This window comes from Rhinolophus sinicus, chromosome 14 (assembly GCF_057876585.1).
Source record: "Rhinolophus sinicus isolate RSI-liver-muscle chromosome 14, RSI-T2T, whole genome shotgun sequence".
Taxonomy (NCBI): Eukaryota; Metazoa; Chordata; class Mammalia; order Chiroptera; family Rhinolophidae; genus Rhinolophus; species Rhinolophus sinicus.
The window spans coordinates 77,041,106-77,067,718 of NC_142514.1; the positions used below are offsets into that span (position 1 = coordinate 77,041,106).

The 26,613-nt window shown below is 35.1% G+C and overlaps 2 protein-coding genes and 1 non-coding gene across 5 annotated transcripts in view; 2 read left to right on the plus strand and 1 right to left on the minus strand.

Annotated features, from left to right (window-relative positions):
- The window catches only part of DEK (DEK proto-oncogene), a 28,627-nt gene extending 6,923 nt beyond the window's left edge, over positions 1-21,704 (plus strand). The window contains exons 7-11 of the mRNA XM_019734274.3: positions 3,826-4,014; positions 15,743-15,878; positions 16,215-16,363; positions 19,676-19,744; positions 20,189-21,704. Coding sequence (XP_019589833.1) covers positions 3,826-4,014; positions 15,743-15,878; positions 16,215-16,363; positions 19,676-19,744; positions 20,189-20,200 — 555 coding nt within the window. The 3' untranslated portion in view covers positions 20,201-21,704. The remainder of the gene's footprint in view (positions 1-3,825; positions 4,015-15,742; positions 15,879-16,214; positions 16,364-19,675; positions 19,745-20,188) is intronic.
- Positions 7,980-8,090, plus strand: LOC141572513 (U6 spliceosomal RNA). The gene has a single exon (XR_012497842.1). It is a non-coding gene; the product is annotated as a U6 spliceosomal RNA (small nuclear RNA).
- Positions 21,705-22,068: 364 nt separating the features above from the next.
- KDM1B (lysine demethylase 1B) overlaps positions 22,069-26,613 on the minus strand; it is a 48,243-nt gene continuing 43,698 nt past the window's right edge. For all 3 annotated transcript variants that reach the window (XM_019734270.3, XM_019734271.3, XM_019734273.2), the window contains one exon: positions 22,069-23,977. In XM_019734270.3, coding sequence (XP_019589829.2) covers positions 23,894-23,977 — 84 coding nt within the window. In that variant the 3' untranslated portion in view covers positions 22,069-23,893. The remainder of the gene's footprint in view (positions 23,978-26,613) is intronic.

Sequence of the window (26,613 nt, forward strand, 5' to 3'; positions counted from 1 at the left end):
CATGAAGCTGACTTAAAGTTTTTGGATTGGGTTTCCAGAATCCTCAGTAGAGCCTAGAAAATGGACAGAATGTAAAATGGCCTTATAGTTTACCCTACTCTTCCTAAAATACAGATTAGTTTGCCCTAATTGTTGAACAACATCAAACTAAATGAAAATATCTATTGAAGTGTTACATAATACGACTTCGCAGTTTTAGTTTAAGTCTGTCAGCAAGTGTTTTCATATTCTCATTTTGATAAGAAATTGTGAAGCAGTCTAGAGGGCCTAGGAGTTCAGAGGAACACCATCAGTGAAGGGAGAGAGTATAAAAAACAGAAACCAGAAAATAGCTCTGGACTTTGTTTTTGTCTGTTTTTGGTCTGTTCTTGGTCTGGGAAACAGATTGGCTGTTCCCCAGTCTGTTGTGTTTACCATTAGCTAGACAAGGACAGATAAAAGATACTTGTGTCATGCAGTTACAAACCCAAGAGTTACAGTGATTTTTTGGTGTTTCAAATTGGCTTATTTAATAATAAGAGATTATCTTTCTGTTTTTCTAAACTTTTACCATGGCTATACCTCTACTTTAGAATTTTATGTGTGACAAGTTGAACACTTCCCCAGAAGCAATTACTAAGTGCCTAAGTTATGAAGGATTATTTATATTCATTTTTCCTCAATGATTTTCAAATGTGATTTCAGGACCCCATTACCCTCTTAAAAATTAATGAGGACCCCAAGTGCTTTTGTTTCTGTGGGTTATTTTGATATTTGCTCTATCCTAAATTAAAACTAAAAATTCCAAAATAACAGCCTGCATGTTAACAAAAGTAGTATTTTGTATGAAAGATACTTTAAAATTAGCAAGAAGAATGGTATTGTTTTATGTTTTTGCAAATCTGTTCATGTCTGACTTAAAAAAAGACAACTCTTACTTGCTTTTGCATTTTAATTTGTAATACATTGTTTTGCTTGAAGTATATGAAGAAAATCCAGCCTCACAAAGGTATGTAGTTAGAAAAAGAAGGAATGTTTTAAAAACCCTTTCAGAAAATGTTGCATATCCTCCTTTGCTACAACACAAAAAGTCCATCTGCAGTGGTAGTTTCTTAAAGTTTAGTTGTAGTGTGGTATCTGAAATCACGTTAATGAACTTGGACTTCTTATCCGTGTGTGATTTTGTAATATGCATTCACCGTTTAGGACATACAGGTTCTATATATTATGCAGATCTTCCAAATGTTGGCTTATTTCATTAAACACTGTCAAAAGGTCACCATCTCATCAGAAAAATCTGTAGGTATTAAGAGTTTATGGTAGTGGACTTTAATTTGCCAAAATTCCAATTTTTCAATTGCAATTTTGAAATTTATCATTGGAAATAAATACTATCAGTTATTTTCCTTGAAGTGACAGAGTCATGTTCTTCATTTTTGAGAACATGTATATCAAAGACCCAAGTCCGAATAGGTATAGTTTTTCAATTCTGTTAAAAATGGTGTTCCATGAAGAAAGTAACCAGCTTAGGTCACAACTCAATTGTGCAAGTGTTTTTCCTTGAGCAAACCAGTGAAATTCAATGTATACTGTATGTTGTACCTTCCATTTTGTTACAAGAATATTCTAAAGATGTACAAAAATGTACATGCAATTAATATTTACTGCTTCATCAAGGACATTACTAAATGAAACACCTTTTTCCCTTGCTAATGTGTGATTGTGAGGAATAGGATTACTAGCACCGTTTGCTGCCCAGCCTTGATTACTACTGAGGTACCAGCAGTTTTATCCACCTTTGCTTTTGCATAATCAGTACAAATGTCAACACAGTGAAAGAGCAAATAAATAACGTCTTGGTATTACTGTGAAAATAGTTTTGACCTGATAGGCTTCTGAACAATTATCAGGAAACCCCAGGGTCCATGAACCACACTTTGAGAACCACTTTCTTATCCTTTCTTACGGAATCAAACTCTTACATCCATTTTTCATATTTGATTCTGTGATTTCTACTTAATCTAATGGTACTGTATCTTAAGCTATTTTCTATGCTACCACACACTTCCATCATTTAAGAAAAACACTATAAACTCATTAGGACTAATTTCTCTGTAATAATACTGTTGAATTAACATTGTTTTACTGTCTTTTTTGTACTTCTACTTGATTATTTATTAACCAAATTTTGTTTCCAAAAAGGGATGATGTTGAGACTGGATTCTGATTAATAGATATAACTAATTTTAGAACCAATATAGGAAAACTAAAGCACTTGTATATTACTATTTTTTAATTAAACGCTCCTCATTTATTTTTGAAAGTTACGTTTTCTTGATTGGTTACTTGAATGATTTAGCAGCCTTTCATTTTTTTGTATAGCTTTATTCAGCATCCATTCCAGTTGTCATTACTACTACCATATACAGATTATATTCCCACTACCTGCATCCGGTTCCTGAGCTGACAAAGGGATGTCACACTTTTCTAATAACATTTGAGTCCTAGATTTCATATAGTGAGCAATGGGAGTTTAGACAGAGGTATCGTTTGTCAGTGATATCAAAGAATTTATCCAAATGGATTTGTTTCTTAGTAATAGTTGATAATAGTAATAGTGTACATAACAAGGATGTCTATACATTCAAGGAAATTTCTTGTAGAGAACCCTTCTGAGAAATATCTTTGGTCCACTAAAAATTTCTGGAGTGACCTACATTTAGATGGGCAGTTTCCCAGTCTGTAGAAGGGTAGGTTGTTTGGGCAAGTTAGAGGCTGTTTTGTGATTGCCTGAGAGCACAAGCAGCCACTTTTTCCTAATTTTTATGTAGGTGACAGGACCGTTAAGAATGGATGGTCCTGGGACAGAAGAGACCTGTGGTTCTGCTAGTATGAAAGATGCTCTTGAAAGTTACTACTAACGTTTATACAACTGTATATCTTAAGGTTATATTACAGAAGTTTTCTTAATGTTTCTGTTTATGGCAAAAATAAAAATAAAAGATACTCTTATATTTCAGATATAAGTAATTTTAATTCCTTAAGCATACTTTTCAGATCCTTTATGCCGGGTTATTTTATGGTTTTCAATTTCAGAAGTTAGCAAATTCTCTAAGAAAGGATTTAAAAATTAAATTTGTTGGTTAATATCAAATCATTTTCCTCACATGATCTAGTCTGCTTTTTAAATATGCATCTTTTAATTGAATATCAAAGTCAGAAAAATGCACTTATTTTGTGGTTCTTAGTTTCATAATTAACATACTCAGCACTTATTGCATATTTACAATCAATGTGAGAATATAATCCTGGCATTATTGAGTATAGAGCCCAGAGGTAATGTGAATATAAACTATATAGTTCATAAATTCAGGACTTATAAAGATTTTGTTTCCTTTATGGATGGATGGTTCCTCCCAGTCCTTTGATTGGAGGGCTCCCTAAAACAAGAAGTTTCTCTGGCAATGACAGTGCTAATGCTTATATGAATGAAATAAATTATGAGTCTAACTCAAAATATTGTCTTGATGAAGTGTACCCAGCGGTCTGAGCTTAGCATGATGTGTGCTTGGGCTTCTAGTCTCCCATGTCAGAACGTAGAATGCATATTTAAACAGTTGTGAAGAGTTTTGCCTAGGTGTTTCGAATACACATGAAAGGGTATTTGTTCAGATACAAAAGATTAATTTGACACATTAAGTTAAAGATGCATTATTCTCTCTAAAGCTGTGAAGCTTGGAAATATAATTTCTTGAGACCGGAACAAGAATTGAGAAGTAGTTTTCATAAACAGTTGATTAATTTGGAAATGTAATACCTCATTGGTATTATCTTTATTTTATGCAGCCATTGCCAAAATCTAAAAAAACTTCTAGCAAAGGCAACAAAAAGGAACGGAACAGTTCTGGAATGGCAAGGAAAGCTAAGCGAACCAAGTGTCCTGAAATTCTGTCAGATGAATCTAGCAGTGATGAAGATGAAAAGAAAAACAAGGAAGAGACTTCCGAGGATGAAGATAAAGAAAGTGAAGAGGAGGTAAAATGTTGGTTTGTTTTCCCCCAACCCCCATTTCTTTCCATGGGGAGAGGTAAATAGTTTTGCTACATAATAGGTATAGCCAGAAAATAGATTCTAGGAACTATCAGTACCATATTGGTTGTTTTTAATTCCAAAGACACAAATAGTTAAGTATAAATTCTTAAGCTTTCAGTTTTGTTACTATGTCAGAGTGTAAGAGTTGGAAAAGTGAGATTGGTACCAACTGGATTTGAGCTAGGTCTTGAGTAGGTCAAATGGGAAGGGAAGGGACAAGAGAGGGGTGCGTATCCTGAACAGGAAGAGAAAGGAACAGATTTTTTGAGAAATTTTTCATAGTATAGTAATAATTTGATGGTCTTGAATCATTTTAATGTTTTACGCAAAAAGCAAGGGGTTTAAGGACCACCATTTTTTTCTCAACTCTGATTATTTAATGAAAATAACAGCATTTGAAGTTTATTTGATTGGTGGGCAAGTTTTGTATCACTAAGGAATGCTTGCCATTTTTTATTTGGGCACATCTTTGTAAAATGTTGAGAATATTTAATTTCCAAAGTGAAACTTCAAGAAGGGAAGAGCTGCTGAAGCATTTAAAGGGTTAACTTGATTCTTTCCTTGATGGGTGTCTTCAGTCAAGTAGATGGTGAGTAGGTACAAGGAAATGATTTCCTATTGTTAACAGTGTTTTGGTAGACTACTTTGTTTTGGTGCCCCCTTCAGTGGTCAGAACTTGCTCTGTAATTTTGGTAATACACTACGTTGTCTTATGTAGGGACTGAATTAATGTGTTTGACATTTTGGGCCAAGATGATTCTTCATTGTGGAGGGCTGTATTGTGCATTGTAGAATGTTCACCCACTAGGTCCCAGTAGCATACCCCCCAAACTCCAGTTGTGAAAACCAGAAATATCTCCAGACATTGCCAAATGTCTCCTGGGGAGCAAAATCACCTCCAGTTGATAACTACTGGATGACAGAGTATAAAGATGTGGTAAACTCTGATTTTCTATGTGTATGTTTTCTATATATTTGTCTTTAGGTATTTAAAATCCATGCTTGTTTTAATATCAAATTTGATAAAGACTTCTATAAAGCTAAGTATGAAATGTTTCACAATTGAAAGACTATTACAAATATAGCAGGGTGTTTCATAGATATCAATATATTTTTGGTGTAAAGGAAGATGAGTAATCTGAGCATTAAGGTTTTTATGGAATAGATTTTAAGGACATCTGGGAGGAAAATATGTTTACTTATATGTGAATATATAATAGTGAAAATTTTGCAGTAATAGTATTCCGCATTTCAACAAATTTTTGGTTATCTGTGTATTCACTGTTTCCTAAAACTTTTCTAGAGGCGGAATTAAAGCATAAAAAGTTGTCATAGAATATAAACACCTGATTTTTTCTTAGAGACAATATGATTATGAACATGAGCTTTGGAAACTTTCTGGGTTCAGATCCCAGCCATACCACTACAGGACTTTGGACAACTTACTTTTAACTCTGTCAGGTTCCAGTCTGTAAAATGGGGATAATAATAGTACTGGCCTCACAGGGTTGTATTAAATGACTTTATTTAAAGCACTTAGAGCAATGCTTGGCACAAGTACTATGTAATTGTTAGCTGCTCCTATTGCTGTTAGTTTTAGGGTGACCTTTTATCATATATAGGATTTCTAAATCCAGTCATCCTATTATTAATAAAGTACAGAAGATTGGATTTAGAAAGATTATTTATTTTCTTTTCAGATTATTGCCCCATTGTTTTAAGTGGAGTTAGTTGAAGTCTGTGAATATAGATGACCCCTGATTTATAACCATATTGGTTACTGGATAATGATCACAAGTAAAACTGTCAAAGCCTTTTTTCTATAGTGCCATAAATGAGGATCTTTTGCTTGAAACCCAGGTCAAATGATGAAAATAATTGAGGAAAAAGGCAAACAAAAATGCTTTTATGAACATCAAGTATATGAAGTTATACAATATAAAAGCTGTATCATAATGCTTATTTTCTACTTCAGTTTTTCTGCTTGGGCTGATACTGGCAAGACTTCATAAAATACAATGCCAGCAAAATCTGGACTGAGAAATGATTTCCCCCTTCCCCCAGATAAATTTTCCAATAAGCATACGTATTCATTTTTCTAAAGACTGTTTCACATTTAGGGCTATCCTCCTCAAAAACTTTACTGCTGATTCCATTTCTATGAAAAGCTCTGATTGCCTTTGAAAGCTAAGTGCTAGCAGGAGGAAAAGTGTTTCTATGGTAACTTTGTTTTTCTTTATGCTTCCATTTTTTGAAGACTCAGTTAAGTGGAAACCTCATTAGGGACATCATAAATGGAAGTACTTTTGGTCATTACCGTGAAACAACCTCTTTTCTAAGAGTACATAAGGAATTGCACGTTGATTGGGAACATGGTGGATTGCCTGTAGATGGAATTTTTTTGCAGATTTTTTCACAGAAAATTACTAAGTTAATATTTATTATGTTCATTTGCTGAAGTGATTTTTTCTTTGATAAATAAAGACCTCCCCATTAAGATCAGCTTTATTCTATTTTAGGTTCTTGGAGTAAATAACTATGAAGATTAACTTACCTTTTCTTGTTTCCTCTGAAAATTAAGGGCTTTGGACTATATAATGTATACCATATTGCTGAACTCTGAAATCTTACTGAAGCAAAAATCCACTTCAAGTTTTAGTTGGCCAGTTACGTGAAGTTGAATATTACCATTCACCTGCTAATTTTCATATTTAGCTGAGAAAAAGTCGGATACTTATTTTATAAGTGAATTTATTATTTTTTAAATGTAGGACTGAAATCACTGAAAACTGCATAATTAAAACAACTGGCAGTTTTTTAAAAGTCTTAAGAAAATATCTCATATTTAACATAATTGCTAAGATATTTTGTGTGAAGTTCTCTGTACCTGTACCTCTCTTTCTGTGATGTGCAGTGAGTGGTTCACAGCAGTTTTTAATTCTCTTTTTCTTTGGAATTAATGCAAATAAGGTGTTCTTCCTGAGAATGACTTGGGTCGTAATTGTTTTATAAAACAGCTGTTTTAAACTTCTTTATCATCTTGTCTCTTGGATATTTTCAGTAGAAGGAGAGTTATTTGGAACCAGGAAGAAACTGGTAGATGAAGTTTCTTTAAAATTGGAGAATAGAAAAATGACAGGTTTAGTTATTTTCTGTCAGCTTACATTGAAAATCATCTGGGTCCCATATTGAATTAGCATCTTTAGGGGAATTCTTCTAAAATGAACCAGTGAGATTAAATCATGTTTTAGGCATGTCATTCGGATACTAGACTTTAGACACACAGAAATTACTGGAGAGTACAGAGAAAAGAAAGGAGAAGCAGTGCTTCCCAGGTTGGAGGAAATAAGTCTAATAATTTTTTAAACCCTTAAAAGCATACTTCTTTTTTCCTTTTATCTAATACTTCTGTAGTTTTGGTTCCCAGTGTTTTTTATAACACTGTCTTATCTCTAGAAAAAGGATAAAACTGGAATTTTACTTTCTGAGTAGAGAATTCTCCTAAATGTTCTGATATGTATCGGGAATGTCGCCAGTTGTAAATACTTACAAACCTTACTAATAATGTCCCAAACAGGAGCTCCTTTCTTTCATGAGAAGAAGTCCATAGACAAACAGTCTGGGCCAGTATAGCAGCTCACGAAAGGTATCCAGAATTTGGGTACCATCTCTCTTTCTGAGCCACCATCTTTGTATGTGGCATTTAACCTCATGATCACAAAAAGGTTGGTTTATCTTTAGGCGTTGAATCCCTGTTTCAGATAGGAAATAGCATAGGGCTTTCTTCTAGTGATGTTCTTGCCTTTTTTTGCCCTGGAAGGGATGCCTTTTACCAGAGATCTCCATGCATATTGCATTGGCCAGAACTTTGTTGTGTAGCCACCTCTAGCTAAAACGAAAGCAGTGAGGTACTTGCTTCAGCAGCACATATACTAAAATTGGAACGATACAGAGGAGAAAGGTTAGCGTGGCCCCTGTGCAAAGATGACACGCGGGTTCATGAAACGTTCCATATTAAAAAAAAAACAGTGAGATCCAGTTGTTAGCTTTCCTGCCTGCATAAGAAGAAGCAAATAAAAAGTGGGATGTTGAGTAGGCTGTCGTACAATGTTTGCCAAATCAGAGAAACTTTCACTTAAATAATTTTTGGTAAACATATTTGGACCATTTGGAAAATCATTTGGTTGTGGTAGAAGAGTGAATATGAAAGTTTTATTAGTCCTTAATTATGTTATAAAAAGTAAGAATTACTCCCATTTCATAATTTGATCAGAGGGATTACAAAACCATATAAACTATTAAACCTTTTGTTGGAAGGCAAAGTTGAATAAGCACTATAATAAAATCTATTTACACTTAAACTTGTTTTCATAATCTTTTGTGAAATAAAATGAGATTTGCACATTCTTTACTCTTGGCACTCCTGAGTTTTCTCAGCCAAGTTGTTGTAAGGATAGTGTATTTTAAGCTAATTTTTATTTTCATCTGTTCACCCAGTACAACCTTTCTGCTGTGAGGACAGGATTCTGGCTCTGTGACAGGCGTCTTTTTTGGAGACCCTCCTTCAAAGAGCCCTGCTGCCTATAAAAGATAGGTAAGCCTTCTCTCCCAAGATTTTTTTTTTGCCTTCCTTCAAAAAGTGCTTGTGTAGTTCCTCTGGGTTTATACCTTCATGGTTGTCAGAGACATAAAAAATCCCTTTCAAATTTTAAAACATTTATGTTATTAATCTTTTAAAAATTTAGATTATACTATGTTGTACTATCTAAAACTAATGGCAGCTGTCAATTTTCCTTTTAAGTACATGAAAAATACAATACTGGATGGTCCTGATTGAATCACTCAGAGCATATTCAAAAATAGCAAGCCAGAATCTTAAAAATAAACCCATGACAATTTGGAAACTAGCCTTTTCTTTATTATTTTTTTGTTGTTGTTACCTAATTTTTTCCTCATACATTTTGTTAAAAGACTCAAGTCATGGCTCCTATTTGATTAAATAACAAAGATGTTAACTATCATGTATACTTCCAACATTTTTCCTTTATAATTTTACATTACATCATGTGTTGATGTAATTACTGACATTTTCAGAATGATTTTAAACAAGACTAAATAGGGGACCAGTACTTGGTTTCTAATATAATCACTTTTTTATTGCTCAATTCAGTAAATTGGGAATGTGCTAAGTGCTCTTGGAATAACAAGATATTTTCTACCCAAAATACCATTTGAGTGACAGTTAATACAGAATTTCAAAAAAGAGAATCTGCCTATCTGTAGATGAGGGAAAGCTTTGGGGAGAACTGGAAGAAGTACCAATTGAAGTTGACCTTGGAAATAGAAAGGAAATTTGGACATGTGAACAAAGATGGGAAGCAGGAAAGTACAGGGTAACTTTTGACTAACACACCTGTTTGTGGTCAGGTAGTGTGTTTAGAAGTAAAGTAGTGAGAGGAAGCTAGAGTAATGTACTTTGAAGCCAGATGCAGAACCAATGAGCTTGGTTTGGCATTATTGTTGTGTGCATAATAAAATCTTTGGGGATAGATCCATCATTCACATTGATTCAAAACGATTGTCTTATTCTACCTGAGCACTTTGCTATGTGGGGAAAAAAAGAGATGGCCTCTGCCTTCCAGGAACTGACAGACTACTGTGGAGAAGTATCACTTGTTCGTTAAGCACTTACTGGTACACACAAGGAGGAGAAGCTATTGAGAGTCATGTACTTTGAGATCTTGCATCTTGTTTAGCCTTGACTCCATGAGAGAGGAGTGTATGTCATTTTTGTACTTTGAGGATATAATACATAAGTTTTAAAAATGTGTTTTTTGAAAACCTTTTTTAATTTCAAAAATGTGTCTACTTCTCCTTTCAGAGCTTTTAAATTCATGTAATGTTGTGTTCAGAATTCTCTGTGTAGATTTAGATCCAAATTTGATTTTAAGCAACAGCTTTAGGAAAGTTAGTATGAGTATAAATTTCTGTTCATAAAAACTTAAAGCTAAAAGCTATTGACATAAACTTTATAACTTGGGAAATTATCCTATTGATTGCTTTATCTGGTTATTGTCTTTCCCTTATATATCCCCAATAATTCATAATCTGGACCAGGAGTTGGTAATCTGTGGTCCGTATATCAGATTTAGCCTGTAGCCTATTTCTGTATAACCTGCAAGCCGGGAATGGTGTTTCCACTTTAAAAATATTTGTAGAAAACAAAAAATGAAGAACGTGCAATAACAACCATATATAGCCAGCAAAGCCTAAAATATTTACTATCTGGCAATTTGTAGAAAAAGCTTGGTGACAGATCTAGTCTAAATTTATCTCTCATCTTAATGTGGTTTATAGGTAGGTGAGTCAGCTGTGGGGCTTTTAAAATATATAGGTGCCAAGGCCACCCCTTGATGATTTGATCTAATAGTCTTTTTATCTTAAATGTACAATCAGTATATATTGGTAAATTGTGCCAGAAGGCAGTGACATTAAAAATCAAAAAGTTTGGCAAGCAGAGGGATTCTAATGAAATATAAAACCTTGGAGTCTTGGAGTTGGAATAGATCTTTAAAAGTTACGTAGTCTCCAAGGATCTTTTCCCATCCCAATTTTCCAAATAATTACTTGGAACTAAATGCCAGTTCTAAGCTCTGCACTGGAGATCAAGAAACAAGTAAGACAGGGTCTCTATCCTTACACAGTTCAGTTTAGTTGGTAGGAGGAGAGAGGTCAAAGATTAGGAGAAAAAAGTACCGTAGAACATAGCTAAAAAGAGGTGTGGACAAGGTAATGTGGAAGCTCAGAAGACGAGGAGTATTTACCTCTTTCTAGGGCAAGTGGGGTGCAAAGATCCAGGCAGGGAACCTTCACAGGAGGTAACCATTTGATCTGAACCTTGGAGGATAAGCGGGAGAGGTTGGCATAGCAAAAGAAAGGTGTTTGCAGAAAACTATTTATACAAAATTGGATTACACCAATTTTAGCATTAAAACCTTTTTTTTTTTTTTTTTTTTTTTTTTTTAAAAGAAAGGATTCCTGGAGCCCATACAAAGTTTGAGGGTAAACTCAAAGACAGCCCTAATACAGAGTTTGGATGTCCTTTGTTGCTATACTATATTCCCTGCCAAGTTTTTTTTATTTTGTGTTATCAGTGGTAACATTTGTACGTAATGGAAAAAGAGTTGAGTTTAACAACATGATGAATAGGTTATGTGTCACTGGCTTATTAGTATTATTTATTTAGTTCAGTAGTTTCAACTCTGGCTTAAACAAATACACAGGTGGGGTAGTCATTTCTATTAATACAAGAAATTAGTATGAGACACACTGGACTTAATCAAAGTTCTTGTTTCTTAAGATGTAAAGCATTTGCTCACTTAACTAAGATATATTATCCTCATTTATGAAAAATAATTTATCTTTCAGGGTGTTTTGTTTTGCTGGGGGTTTTTTGTTTCTGTTTTTTGTTGTTGTTTTTTCCAGCTTATGTAAGATAGATGTGAAAGCAGTACTATACAAATGCATTTTTTTCCTTTTAATTATATTTTTAACCACATCCTGAGTAGAGGTAAACCAGATCCTATGAATGATACAGAAATAAACATGACAAGAAATATTTAAGTTGCTACTTTATGCCAAACACTTCTAGTTGTTAGGGACAGATACAGCTAAATAAGATAGGTGTCTGTTCTCAAGGAGATTGTCAAATCTGCTCTTAGGAAACTTGCAATGTGGTGAGAAAACAGACATGTAAATAACTAAAGTTTAATAAAAGTACATACATTAAAAGTTTATTTTCTTTGTTGCCATATATGTATTTACACATTTGATGCTTGAAAAATTCTAGTTATAACCTAAGTTCATCAAATCTACAATGCCTGTTTTAATGTAAACTAAAATGTACCCCAATATCAGAGGAATAAAAATGTGGGGGAAAGAGTGTTAAATTTGGCAAAATCTGGCATTATTACCAATTTTTTACAATGAGGAAGTAGGCTCAGGGAAGGCATATGCCTGAGAATGCAGAATTAGTCCATGGTGGAGTCAGGACTTGAACAAAGAAATTAAGCTCTAAAACCTGTGTTCTTATTCACTGGCTCACAATACCTTCCATAAAGTAGGCATAAATGAATTGTAGGACGCATATTGTGGGACTGTGGATTAATCAAATTGATGGTATGAAAGATTTAGAGAAGGTAAGATTTTCATAAGTAGAGGAGGAGGAATAAAAGTAATGAAGATTTGAAAGCATGTACAGTAAGATTTGAGTGGGCATGGTTTAACTTTCCTTCTCAGCTTTCCCAGGGCCACTTTCCGTTACCTCCAAAAACCATATAACCCATATTTGCCTTACCTGCCAAACATTCTCCATAGTTACCTATTCCTCCTATACCTAATTTACCTTTAGGGCAGCTCATAATGATTTTTTTTAGTACCTGCAAGACCAAAGCACATAATCAGTTATCTGATTGCCTCTGCTCACGCTGAAACCCCTAGGTGTATATTTCTACAGTTTAGTTATTTTACTCTGCAGGTTTTGCTATTTCCCTGTGCCAGTATTTATGCTTTAAAAAGATACTTTACTGAATTCATGCCTTTAATTTGTCACAGAATAATTTGTAACTGATTACTAAAGATAAGTAAAATTCAGTGTAAATAACATAATTTGTTATTACAGGGACTTAGATGTGTGTGGGTCCAGTCTTATCTCCCAGACTGTAATGAAATAAACATGATGTACCTTGGTTAACACAGGTGTCATTGAGTTTGTCTATCTGCTTTTATTCTATGTATCTATTCTGTATATCTGCCTTGCTTTTAAAGAAAACTTATAAACTTCCCAAGTTATCAGAGAAAATTATATTTGCATAATGAAAGAATTTCTTTACAAAAGAAACAGAAATAATAGCAAATAATTGTTTTCTATGTGCTGGGCAGCATTAAAAGTACTTTTGTGTATTAATGCATTTACTCCCCATAAAACCATAATTACTATTATTTTACCTCATTTTGTAAATAAAGAAACTAGGAACCAAAGATGTGCTGGGACTAGAATTTGAAACCAGGCAACTTGTCTCCAAAGCCCTCATTCTTACCTATTATGCTGTATCCATAGTGCTTGTAACAGTACGTTTGCAGTTTTTTTGTTAATAGGCTAATTGTCCATTAAAAAAACTATAGAACACTGTCCCTTCTAAATGGTGATATTAAACATAGAAAGCATAGTTTTAATTTTTTTTAAGTGTTTTTCTAGGCTCCATCAGCTCCAAGTCAAGTTGTTTCAATCTATTGGAGGACGCAGCTCACAGTGGTCCACGGGGGGCTCGAACCAGCAACCTTGTGGTTAAGAGCACCGTGCTCTAACCAACTGAGCTAACCAGCTGCCCCAGTTCTTTATGTGTTTGTGCAAAGTAACATTTTATGGAGGTGGCTTGATTATCCTTTATTTATTACTGCAAATTTCAAACTATTACTACTCCCAACTTGGGAGGTTTTTAAATTGTGCCATAATATGTGTGCCTTTAAATATTTTAATGAGAACCTTATACTTGGGCCTTATAAGTTAAAATAAAAAAGGCTCTGGCAGTATTTTAATTATCTAATTTGATTGGGGATCAAGTAATGTTTATAAATAACATTTTTATCCCTTGTTTACCCTCTCCAACCCTTTCTGTAATGACTTAGTTTCTTGTAAAATATTTTAATGTCTTACAGGTCCAGATTTGACTAAAGAGTGATATATAACTGATTATTTTATTCTGTGTATTAAGTACATCAACAGAACGTATGAATTTTTAATATTCCCTTTCTAGTGTAGTGCTTATGAATTAGGTGGATGCTTAATAAACTTAAAACTTTGTTAGTCACAGAAAACTGTGATGAACCGTTGATACTTTTCCAGCAACCCCTCCCCCCACTATTTAAAACAGCTGAGAATTAGGAAATAAGTAAAAATGGCTTCTAAATAGCAAAACTCCATAGGTAAAGCTCATATACTTTGCTTTTAGAAGAAGCATGTCAGCCCCTTGACACCTCTTAAATACAATTTTTAGTAGCAGTTAAACTAGATAGGTTAGCTAGTTCCCAGCCAACAGTATATTATTGAGGTAATGCAGGGTGATACTAGGCTTGTATAAATCCAAGTATGTACAGTGAAGGCAGTGTAGCAAGAGGAGACACTAAAATCCAATGAACTGCCCTTAGAAATAGCCTAAGCCCACTTAACTTTTGGAACAGATGGGTCTGTACACTTTAATTTTTCTCAAGGGTAAATTCGACACAGTATCTTTTAAAAAAATGGTTGAATTATGATAATCAGAAATTGAATGTAAAACATTGGAGGAACAGTCTATTAAAAGTGAATTTGCAACGCATAGTTCTCTGAGTTCGCTTGTACTTTCCTCTCAAGTGTGTACTTTCCATTTTCCTTTTTCTTTTTTTTTTTTTGGTAAAGATTTTATTGGGGAAGGGGAACAGGACTTGATTGGGGAACAGTGTGTACTTCCAGGATTTTTTCCAAGTCAAGTTGTTATCCTTCCCATCATAGTTGTGGAGGCAGTTCAGCTCCGGGTCCAGTTGCCAATCTTAGTTATAGGGGGCGCAGCCCACCATCCATTGTGGAAGTCAAACTGACAACCTTATGGTTGAAAAGATGCACTCCAACTGTGCCATCTGGGAGCTCAGCGGCAGCTCAGCTCAAGGTGCCATGTTCAATCTTAGTTGCAGGGGGCGCTGCCCACCATCCCTTGCGTGGGTCGAGGAATCGAACTGGCAACCTTGTAGTTGAGAGCACGGAGCTCCAACCGCCTGAGCCACCTGGCCGGCCCCTGTATTTTGCATTTTCAGTAAATCACTTTGGCTTTTCTGGGGGGGGGAAAAGTGGATTTGTATTTTTGCTGTACAAAGGTGAGATTTTTAAGACATCTTGGGATATTTGCTTATTAGGATGCTTTTACCTTTATAAATTGTTAATTAAATGAATTAATGTTTCCTAATTTCATAGACCCTGGTTGAGACAAAGTAACTAGAAACTAATTTTGCTGTTTTAATCTGTCCATATGTTATGTTCCTTGCTTTTGTTTTATCAGCTATGAGTTAGTATTTCAGAGAACTGGTTCTGGAGTCAGATCTATTTGAATCTCAGTTTATTTTATTAGTTATTTGACTGGACAAAACCTCTCTAAACATTAGTTTCCTCATATGTTCATAAATAGTTATTGAGCAATACTGTGCACCATACACTGTTTTAGGAGTGAGGAATACCATCAGTGAACACAAGTGTCCAAAAAAATCCGTCCTTATGGAATTTACCTACTAGGTGTAAGAGACTGACAGTAAATAACAGAATATTTATACCTGTACCTACATTAAGAATTTTTCAAGATTAAGTGAGGTAATGTATATAATGTTTTCTGTCTAATGTGGAATAAATGTGGGCATCTATTATTTTTAGTGTTTGATTCTTGATTTCACATGACTAATCTTGTGTTGGCATAAAATTAAGTTTGTTGAGCATATTCATCTCAAATTGATAATTAGTAATACCTTTTTATTAGTGATATTGAATACATTACTTTTTTCTCTAATCTTGTTGAGGAGTGTAGAGGGAGGAGTAGAGAGATGGCAGTTAATCTCATCAGTGTATGTACTTTCCTTTCCTTTACAACAGCCACCAAAAAAGACATCTAAAAGAGAAAAACCTAAACAGAAAGCCACTTCTAAAAGTAAAAAATCTGTAAAGAGTGCTAATGTAAAGAAAGCAGATAGCAGCACCACCAAGAAGAATCAAAACAGTTCAAAAAAAGGTATGTTGGAAATTACACATTTTCAGCAATTTAAAGATATAACTTAGATTCTGTAAGTTTTCAAGTGTATAGAAAATAGGTAAACTGCACAGGACATTGGAAATAAAGTAGTATACTAGTTTTTTATAGTTTATAATTTTCCAAAATTGACAAAAATTCAATGATGTTTTATAGGTAACTTATAGTGGTGATTTATAATTTGTTTTTTAGATCTACTACCCCTTTGAGAATCTGATGAATGCTTATAGAATTCTTCCCAATCTGTCTTGAATGCTAATTTACTTCGCTATGTAAGAAAATTTTTTATTCTCATGTAATAAAATATCTTACTTTTAGAAAGTGAATCTGAGGATAGTTCAGATGATGAACCTTTAATTAAAAAATTGAAGAAACCTCCTACAGATGAAGAGTTAAAGGAAACAGTAAAGAAATTATTGGCCAGTGCTAACTTGGAGGAAGTTACAATGAAGCAGATTTGTAAAAAGGTAATTGGACAGATGCTTAGATCCTTTTGCTTTTATTTGAAAATTTCTTTCACCCATCCCTCAATTTGAAGCCAGATTCTTATATGCATTCATTTATTGAACACATATATACTTACTGAGCTACTATATGTCAAGTACTCTTACAGGTGCTGGGAACCATGTTAAATAAAATAGTCAAAGCCTCTGCCCTTTGGAGCCATTTCATAAATAACATTGAATGTATACAGTGAATAAAGTGACACATGCCAAACTACATAGGAAACATTCTTTTCCTGATCTAGAAATTGTTTTTATTTATTCATCTGTGATTGTGTTAGTTTAAAAAAGCAGAATCTCATGGACCACCTCATTTTTAGTGTTACTATAATAAATGAGATGTTATAGATTAGGGTCTTAGCTCAAACTTTTGTAAAGTTCTAATACTTCTTGGAAATAAAATGATCTAGTCTTGAATATGGTTCCGTAGAGATTCCATACCCTACATTAATACTGGGAGATTTTAAAATCCAGTCTCTCATGGTAAAACGAAATTAAAATTTGAAATGTACCAAAGGTAAAATGTTCTATACTTTTTAAAGACATTAACTATTGTTTTATTTATTCACTCAGCCCTCACTGAGCCTCTACTACATGTCAGGCCTTAGGATAGATGTTAGAGGTAGAGCTGGAGAAGCCATTACTTGGGATTAGGGGGCTTACAGTCCAGTGGGGTTGATAAAAAGACAACTGTTCCAGTAATTAGAGTATAATGTGTGAGGACAGAAGAGTGTAATAGAGGGAAGGCCAGAGGTGCTGTAAAAGCCAAGAGAGGAGACATTTACAAGGGTTAGTGCCAATTAAGAAAAGGCAATCAACTTAACATGGGACAATGGCTATGGAAAGGCAGTTCACAGAAAAAAAATTGACCTGTAAACATGAAAACACACTTAAAAACACTACAAATGAGGAAGATGGAAATTAAAAGGGGATAGTTTTGCTTAGTAGCTAGACAAAATCTTTATAAAGAATAACGGTTTTCATGGTTGGCAAGGATATAGGGAAACCTCTCATGCGGTAATAACTTAGAATTTAAATTGCAGATATCATTAACCTAGTAATTCTATTTCTAGGTCTCTATCCTAAAGACATAATTACATCTGCACAAAATGATTTATAGTAATATTTAGCATGTCTGTAATTTTGAAAAATCAGATACCTGACCACTGTACTGTACATCTGAAGCTGAAGATGAATAATATTGAACGTCAACTATAATATACATGTAGTCACAGGATGTGGAGTATACAGCATAGGGAATAGAGTCGATGGAATTTCAACAGCTATATACGATGTCAGAGGGGTAGTAAATTGGGGGAGGGGGATTATCACTTTGTGAGGGGTAAATGTCTAACTATTATATTGTTTTTGTACACCTGAAACTAATAAAAAAGAAAAACCAGAAAGCACCTAAATGGCCATCAATAGGGAAATCATTAAACTGGTACATCCATATTTTTGGAATATTATGTAGCAGTTCAAAAGAACATGGAAAAACCTTCCAGGTGTTGTCAAAAATTTAAAACATAGACTATTACCTCATTTATGTAAATACAGAAAAACTATTGCTGATGATAATTTATGCACTTATACATCAACTCATTTTTTAAGGTCTAGAGGAATACAGCAAATTGATACCTGGTTTCCTCTGAGAGGAGAGGAATGAGCGCAGAGTGGAGGGGAAATTGAAGGGAGACTAGTTCTGTCCCTTTGAATGGTTTTGTGAATACATTTATATAATTTTTAAAAGGGATTATTAATGTGGAGGTATCAGGTGAGGAGGACTTAAGGGATTTTTTGGACTCAGCAATTAGGAGATAATTGTGCGCATATGAGCCGTTTTGAGGGGCAATAAATGCAAGGATTATTTACTCTTGGATTGAGAATTAAGTGAGGAAAGTGAATGAATTAAAGCTTCTCTTTGAAGCAGCATGCTTTTAGAAGGGAAATAATAGTTAGATGGAGAAGTGAATACAAGTTGATAAAAATTTTTAAGGTCGAGAGAAAGCGCAAGCATGTGTTAGGCTAAGGGACAGTGCTGGGAAAGAAGCATAAGCTGAAGATCCTGGAAGATTGAGGGCTGGCTCTCTGCAGAGGTAAAGGAAAGGGAATGTTGATGAATCCAGATACAAATAAACTAGAGGGAAAGGTATGTCAGAAAGTTGAAGGAATTCATCATAATGATTTCTTGGCTGACAGCGGGAGTGTGGGACACTTGAGTAAGGGGATGAAATTGCCATTGACAGGAATGGAAAGACCTGATTAGAGATACTTGGGATTGCTGGGGAGGCTTTGACATTGAATGTCATGAACTTAAATGGGACCAGTCTTTTCAGAGTTGTTACACTTTCCCACAGCAATCTTTCCTGTGGACGTAACCATAGAAAAGTTGGTAGTTAGACCAATTCAGGTTTGGAGTTTCGTAGAGAACAAGAGGCAAACAATTAGTCAATGTAAATGACTGACTATATTTGCAGGGGTTGGCAAACTACAGCCTGTGGGCCAGATCCATCTTACTACCTGTTTTTGTAAATAATTTTTATTGTAACACAGCCATACCCATTCATTGACGTATTGTCTGTGGCAGGTTTCATGTTATAGTTGCATACATAGTTCAGTAGTGGTGACAGAAACAGTCACTGTAAAAGCTGAAACCATTTACTAATGTGGTCTGCCAGAGAAAGTTTGCTAATCTTGAACTACACTGCAGAAGGGACGCCAGCAGGGTGCATATGGTGTCAGGACTAGAAGTGTTTGTGAAATCAGGCAGCAGGTATCAAGTTGACAAAAGAGTGGGAAAGTCAGAGTAAGATTTTAGGAGTAGAGGACTCCTGAGACCAACTGGATGGCAGTGATTCAACTTCAGGGAGGGGATTGAGCAAAGAGTGGGGGCTGAAGTTTATTAGAGTTCAAGTTGAGGAATCATAAGTAGTGTTGGATGATGTAAAAAGAAAGAGGATAGCTCTAAAAAATATCTGACAGATAACAAAGAACTTAGTTCATTTAACTAAGATCTTTTTAGATGTTTTCCTCACCCATGTTAATTCAGCTGATATTCCCAGTTTTAAACACAGAATGTTTGCATGCTAGTTTATTCTCTGCTTTATATACAGTATTATTAAACTACTCATTTGCAATAGAATTTTCTGGTGAACCAGAGTACTGTTAGAACGTACATGCAGCTATTTGTACATACATGCATTTCTTTTTCAACCAAAGATAAAAGTGTTACTTGATTTTTAAATCTTTTAACATTGTTTTTCCTTTTCACTACAGGTATATGAAAATTATCCTGCTTATGATTTAACTGAAAGAAAGGGTTTCATAAAAACGACTGTTAAAGAGGTAAATATATCCATCCACCTTTTCCAATTTTGATCATTTTTGACATATAAGACAAGTGTGTATCAGATACCGCATATTCTCAAACTACATGACTAAATGTCACATTTGATCCTCCAGTTTCCTTAAAATACATCTTTTCATTCCCATTTTAGAGCTTAATAATAAAGCCTGAACATTAGTGGCAAAATCTGACCTCAGATGAAGAGATGTGGGCTCACAGTCTACATGGGTAGTTGAGCATCTCAGAGGTGCTTATACCCACTACTTGAGCACATGTTTCTGTCTCCCAGACAAAGGCAGGAGAAAATCAATAGTAGCTATAATTTATATCGATCCCAACTGATTTCCCAAGGTCTCAAATTTAAAATTAAAAGGTCTTTTGACTTATGTGTATTTAATACTGTATGTTGGGTATGGGAAAATAATGTTTCTCTTCTATTACAGCTCATTTCTTGAAGACAGAGACAGATGACTTGTTCCATGGACTTAAAGATCTGATTTATACCATTATACCAGCAAAGAGAATGTATTTCTTTTTCTAAATCCTTGCAAGCATTGTTGATAGAACATACTGCTAACTTTTTTATCTTGAGTGTTAACGTATATTTGAGTTTGCCATTTTAAATTGCATTTCTATGCAGTTTTTAGTTTAAAATTTTGCATGGCAGTAATTGTTCCTTGCTTTTATAGTTGTATTTTGTACATTTTGGATTTCTTTATATAAGATCATAGATTCTTGAACTGTTGTAGTGTTTAGTGCACTTACTAGCTTAAGGCATACTTTTAATCAAGTAGAACAGAAACTATTATGACTGGCATTTATACATGCAGAGACTATTGCAGTATTTAGTATATAAAATATTTTGAATACACATCTCTGTCAGTGTAAAAACTCAGTGATTGTGTGTTCATCATATGAATAATATACAAGCTTCAGCTGTCCGGATGACTAAATTGGAACTTTTCTCCTGCATGTGTATATGTCAAATTGTCAGCATGACAAAGTGACAGATGTTATTTTTGTATTTAAAAAAAAAAAAAAAATTGTTGTATATAAAGTTTTTAAATTTCTTTTGTGCAGATCAATTTTTAAACTCATAGGTAGGTATCTTTACAGTTATAAACTATGAAGTGTCAGTGTTCAGCCAGATGGTATCACGGAGCAGTGAAAGTCAGAATTCAGTGAAAACACTGAAGGAACAGATAGTTCTCTGCTTTGCCTTGAAAGTGTCATCAATTTGTAGATTTAGTGTTAACTCTGCAAGTGTCTTATAGATACATTTTATATTAAGGATAGACTAAAAGCAACACATCAAAACTTCAGGATTTTGCAGAAGAGTAGGATTATGTACATTTGGCTTATAATAAATGACTGATTTTTATTTACTGCTTTTGCCCATATAAAATGCTGATATTTATGGGGAACCTGGCCATCTTTACAATTATGACAAAGTACCAGGAGCAATGCCAGAAGATAATGTGTAGGCAATAGTGGGTATCTCTGACAAAGTATTTCTCAAAAGTGGTAACAGACTTATTTTTAACATTAAAGAAATTTAATGTATTGTGGAATTAGAGCTATTGGGTTTTAAGTTTTGACTAGTCAGGATTCTAGGTGATCAACATATGGACCACCCCTGAATGAGACTCTTTTAAATTGACTGTCTTAATCAGTTTTATTAAATAATCTCAGAATTTTAAAGTAAACCATGCTGCTTATGAGAGAATTAGGCCTTTGATAAACCAGCTGAGTGTTTAAAATAAAAATCTTTGCATCATAGAACAAAAATATGTTGATTATTAACAGGGATTTTCAGTTTTGACTTGTTTCTTGATAAAGACATTAGAGACTACAAATGAATGGAATAAACTAAATGAGACCTAAGAATTGGCCTTTGATTTTAAATACTTAATTTGTTCTTATAAACCCTGTCAATAAAAATAAATCAGTGCTCTTGTTGCTTCTGTTTGATGTCTTAACTTACAGGTTTCTATAGCATTTTCCCTTTATGTGAGGATTTCAGAACAGTTTTTAAATTTATTTAGCCCCATAGCCTATATAATTTGGAGAGTTCAGTGATAGCTGACCACTTTCAGTTTGAGTTAAGTACACGACAAAGAAATCGCCTGGGAAAACTAGAAGTGATCTCACAAAAGTAAGTTGATCAAGGTCAACAATTGTTTATGACTCTTTATTTGAAAGGGAATAGGGTAATGCCTGTGACCTGAAAGGTCTAAAGGGTTTGGAGGTGAGGGGATTGAGTTGGTGTGTGTGAAGTTTGTGATGAAGATGTATTAAGAGTGTTCATCACTACAATACAGTGTATTTGCAAAACAAGTCTAGTTTTTATTAAGTAGTTGTACACAACCAGCTTTTGACAATCTGCAGTTAAAACACTGTATATTCACTGCTACTCAATTACAAAATCTTCAGAACAATGAAAAAATATTCAAAGTAACTCAAGAATAAAAGAAAAGTACCGTGGTTCCTTGAACAAAATGTCAGATGTAGTCACTTGAGACAGGAAGTGAGGATTTTCTTTTAAATACACATTTACCATACTTTAAGTAGGTTTTTCTTTAGTTTGTAGCACAAGTTTAAGTGCCCAGGACCAACGTAATAATTTATTGTGAACCATTTTAAACTAAATATTTTGCATTTATCACTTAACACATGCTATTCTTGAAACGTTTCAATACGTAACACTTGAAAGCAGAATACTTCCCAATCAGTACCAATGAGTCTCATCAGATAGCCTATACGTAAATATCATTTTCCTGTCTTAACTTTGAAACATACTGTATTTCTCTTGTATTTGTATCACACTTTGATGGGGAGGGAGGTGTGTCATTCTTCGCATATGATGCTTTCTACTTATAAGCTGACTTTAAATTTTAAAAATACCTAATATTTTGAAAAGTGGCTTTAAAGTTATTTTTGAGTCCCTTTTGTAAGCAGACCAATATCACTGAAAATATTGTTCAAAAACTTTAAAACAAAAGCATTTAAGTTAACCATATTTCTAACCTGTACACTGAAATTTCTTGGCAAGATAAGCATCCTGAAGACCCTGAAACCAATGTGTATTTTAAATGACATTTTTTGGCCATGAGTGAAAAAAGTATTTGCCGTGTTCTCAGGCTCTTACAATATGGCTTGTAAAATGCGTCATATTTACCAGGCTATCATTTTTCTGCAGTTTTCCAGTGGACCTGCCTATGGAATACTGAAAACAATTTGTAAAAAATATCCCTATAGATTGAATCAGTTATTTTAAAAAGAGGCAATGGGAAGAGGCTTTTATTAAATTACTCTGACAAGATATTTTTGCTAGTGGTTGCCAAAATTAAGGCTATTTAAAGTGTGCCATCTGCCCAAATTTGGCTCTAAGAAAAATAACCATATTCTATGTCTAAAGTATGAAGACCACACATCTACCCCATTTTCAATGATACAAAACTGTTCTGTTTAAGAAACTTAAAATTTTGCTGTTTTGCCAATGAGTGCACAAATCTAAAATATTTTATCACAAAAGATACCTGAATTTAAATTTCTTTTGAACATCCAATGGGAAGAAATGTATAATATAAAAGTCTAGAAGCTTCATTTACCTTTGAAGAGTTTGTGCTGTACCCCAAAAGGAAAGAGTTCTATCTAAATTTTAAGTAAAAGCACAATATTGAAGCTACATAAAAGTCTTAAGGCTCATTGGCAAAGATAGTGATCAATTGTCATAGAAGAAAAAAACATGGCTTGATCTGTTTTTTTTAATTCTGCTTGATTGACTTGGTTTCTCAGTGTGGGAAAACTCAGCCAAATAAGTCAAATTTAAAGGGAATCTCTAATCATGGAAGAATCATATCCAAGGTTTTAGTTTAAGGTTATATTCTGCCTTATTCTGAAATCCAGAAGATTTAGCACTAGTCAGACTTGTGAAAAATGCAATTAAATATATAAGTGCTTATAAAATGACTTGGGGTCAGTGCTTTCAGAGTGCTGACATGGGTTTACATTATCAAACCACCTTAGAAACGTTTCGGTTTTGCTATCCAGAGGGTTTTGTTTGGTTTCATGAAAGTGAGGTTTAACGTGTTTCAAACTTTACCCACTTGGGGTACAGAAGAAGGCTGGATCCAGACAAATTCTATTTAAAATGCTGCAATCTTGCTTGCTTCTCGAACACCACTCAAATATGCCCCTGTCACAGTTTGTGGAAAATGCCTATTTGTTGCCTGTAAAAAAATAATTGCGTAATTTGAGATCATGTGTAAGGAAATTCAGGTGATAATCAAAAGGTAATACAAGCTTATACTTTCTCTGATCCTCCTAAAATAAAGACTGGTGCGCCTCCTGCGTGCTCATTAACAGTACTCCCCCATCACAGCACTTGACCTTATGTGGTTACTCACCATGCTGTGCCAAATGCATTCTACAGTATGTTCAGCACTCCTGTGAATACTGTGTGGTATTCACTAAGATACTTACACATGCCAGGTACTGGAATTAAGAACTATGACAGTGCCTCATCACAAGTAACCTAGCTATTAAATTAGCGGTACGTGAAACAAGCAGAAAAGGTGAATCAGTTAATCCATGGTTGGAGTTTTTCTAGATGAGTAGAACAAAAAGGCCAGTTCAACAGGAAGGGAAAAGTCCAAAGGCTGAGGAATGTCACTGGGAGAACCACTTTCCAGGGGGTTGTAGTGGGGAACAGACTAAGCAAACCCAGAAGGACAGGAAAGTAGCTGAAATGGAGTGAGCAGGTCATAGAAAATGGACAAGAAACAGATGAAGTTCCATCTGAACTACTTTAGGTTCCATGTCACCCTGATGGCTGGGGTGGAAGGGAAAACATCCAGGTTGACAAAGACTTCAGTAAATGGGGGAGGGATCCAGAGGTCAGCAGGAATACAATTACCGGGAGCGAGGGGGCAGAACGGAGAGTGACTTGATAGAAACCGCAAAGAAATGGGTTTTATAAGAAGGGGAGGTAACATCTGTATCAGAGCTGCAAAGGAAAGCAAAAAACATTCTGCACCTCATGAGCCCAGGGCACATGAGCCTAATACAGCCATCTCTCGGAAGCAGCTGACAGTTGTTGCCTGGCATGCAGCCATTATGCTCTGTTCCTACAATGTCGGCTCTTCACAGGCCAAGGAGTAATCAAAGAAAGCTGGTTTTTAAGTGACAGTCTTGTGACCATTCAAATATCATGAAGAGAGAAACACTATTTTAGATAAAGCTAGAAGACCTGTGTAATCCCAAACTATAGCGTACAAAGCATGAAAGCAGATGAACGAGTGCTGAGAATTCACTCTGCTAATCTTGCGGTTAGGGCAGGATGGGGTGATAACAAAAGCAAGCCATTTCACCCCAGATAATTCTTTAAATATCTCAGCCACTGGGGGCTTCAGGAACCACGGAGGCAGAGGATGTGCATAGGCAAAAACAGGATTAAAGACTGAAGAGTTTTGTCCTTCACCAGGTTCCCCACTCCTACTGCAACCCCAGGGGATGAGGGTAGGGGTGGGGTGAGGTACTAAACAGAATCTGGATTAAGTAAAGAAAGTCTTCATAACTAAGAGACTTCCAGCTCCCAGAATGCCAGGAGCTGAGCAGATGAGAGAAACTGTGTTCTAAGAAAAGAGCTATAGATACTGGTTTGGGGATCCAACCACTAGTTGATTAGTTTGCTGGAGCTTCAACTGGCTTTTTCAAAATGCGTCACTCAAAAAACAAAATTTTTTCCCCTTCTTCCACCTCCCTCCTCCCCACTCTGGTTCAAGCCCTGGTTTCTCACTCTAGTTGTATAGGACACAGCTCCCTGGCCCATGCTGGTATTAGGAGCCTTGTGCTCCCCCGGGCTGAGGCAGTCGGTTGACAATTGGTCGGCCGGCAACTCACCAGCCGCCGGCCACTCATGCTGGCCGGCCACTGGCGGCTCACGGAGGCACATGGTAGCCCACAGCAGCACTCAGCAGCCCCTGGCAGCCCAGCTCCAGGGAGAGCTGTTGTTCACAATCTTAGCTGTAGAGGGCACAGCTCACTGGCCCATGTGGGATTCAAACCCGTGACCTCAGTGTTAGGAGCGCGGTGCTCCAAACACCTGAGCCACCAGGCAGCCCCCCATTTTTTTTTTAAATAAAAATGCCTGATTCAAATCAGAAGACAGTCAAGGATTGGCTATTTGGACAGGCAGAGGCTAAAAGAGACAAAATAGGAACCCTGAGGAGTCATGCAAGGAACAATTACAAAGCAAGGAGGCAGCTACCAAAAAGGAACAATCTGAGAACAAGAAACTGCTCATAAAATAAAAGCCGAATTTTTAAGTTAAAAGGTCGGAAGATAAATCTTCCCACCACAAAAGTAGAATAAAAAGTCAGAGATGAATAATAGCAAAGAAAAGAAAATTAGATAATATAAGAGTTCCAATATATGTAATAGAAGATCAGAAATAAGAAAAAAAAAAATGGGGAAAAATAATCAAGTAAAATCTAGGATTGAAAAACATGAGTTTCTAGATTTGAGGAAACAAAAAAAGGCATAGAAAGGATTACAAATCAAAACAGCAAAATATTTCTCAACAGAAGTAAGAATAAAGGCCACTTTTTTTAAAAGAATAAACACCCATTAGGATGGCTACTATCAAAAGACAAAAGAGTTACTGAGGATGTGAAGAAATTAGAGCCTTTGTGCACTGCTGGTGGGAAGGTAAACTGGTGCAACTGATACGGAAAACAGTGTACTGGTTCCTCAGAAACCTAAAAATAGAATGAATATATGATCCAGCAATGCCTCTTTGGGTAAATACCCCAAAGAATTGAAAAAGGGTTCTTGAAGAGATACTTGTATACCCATGGTCATAGCA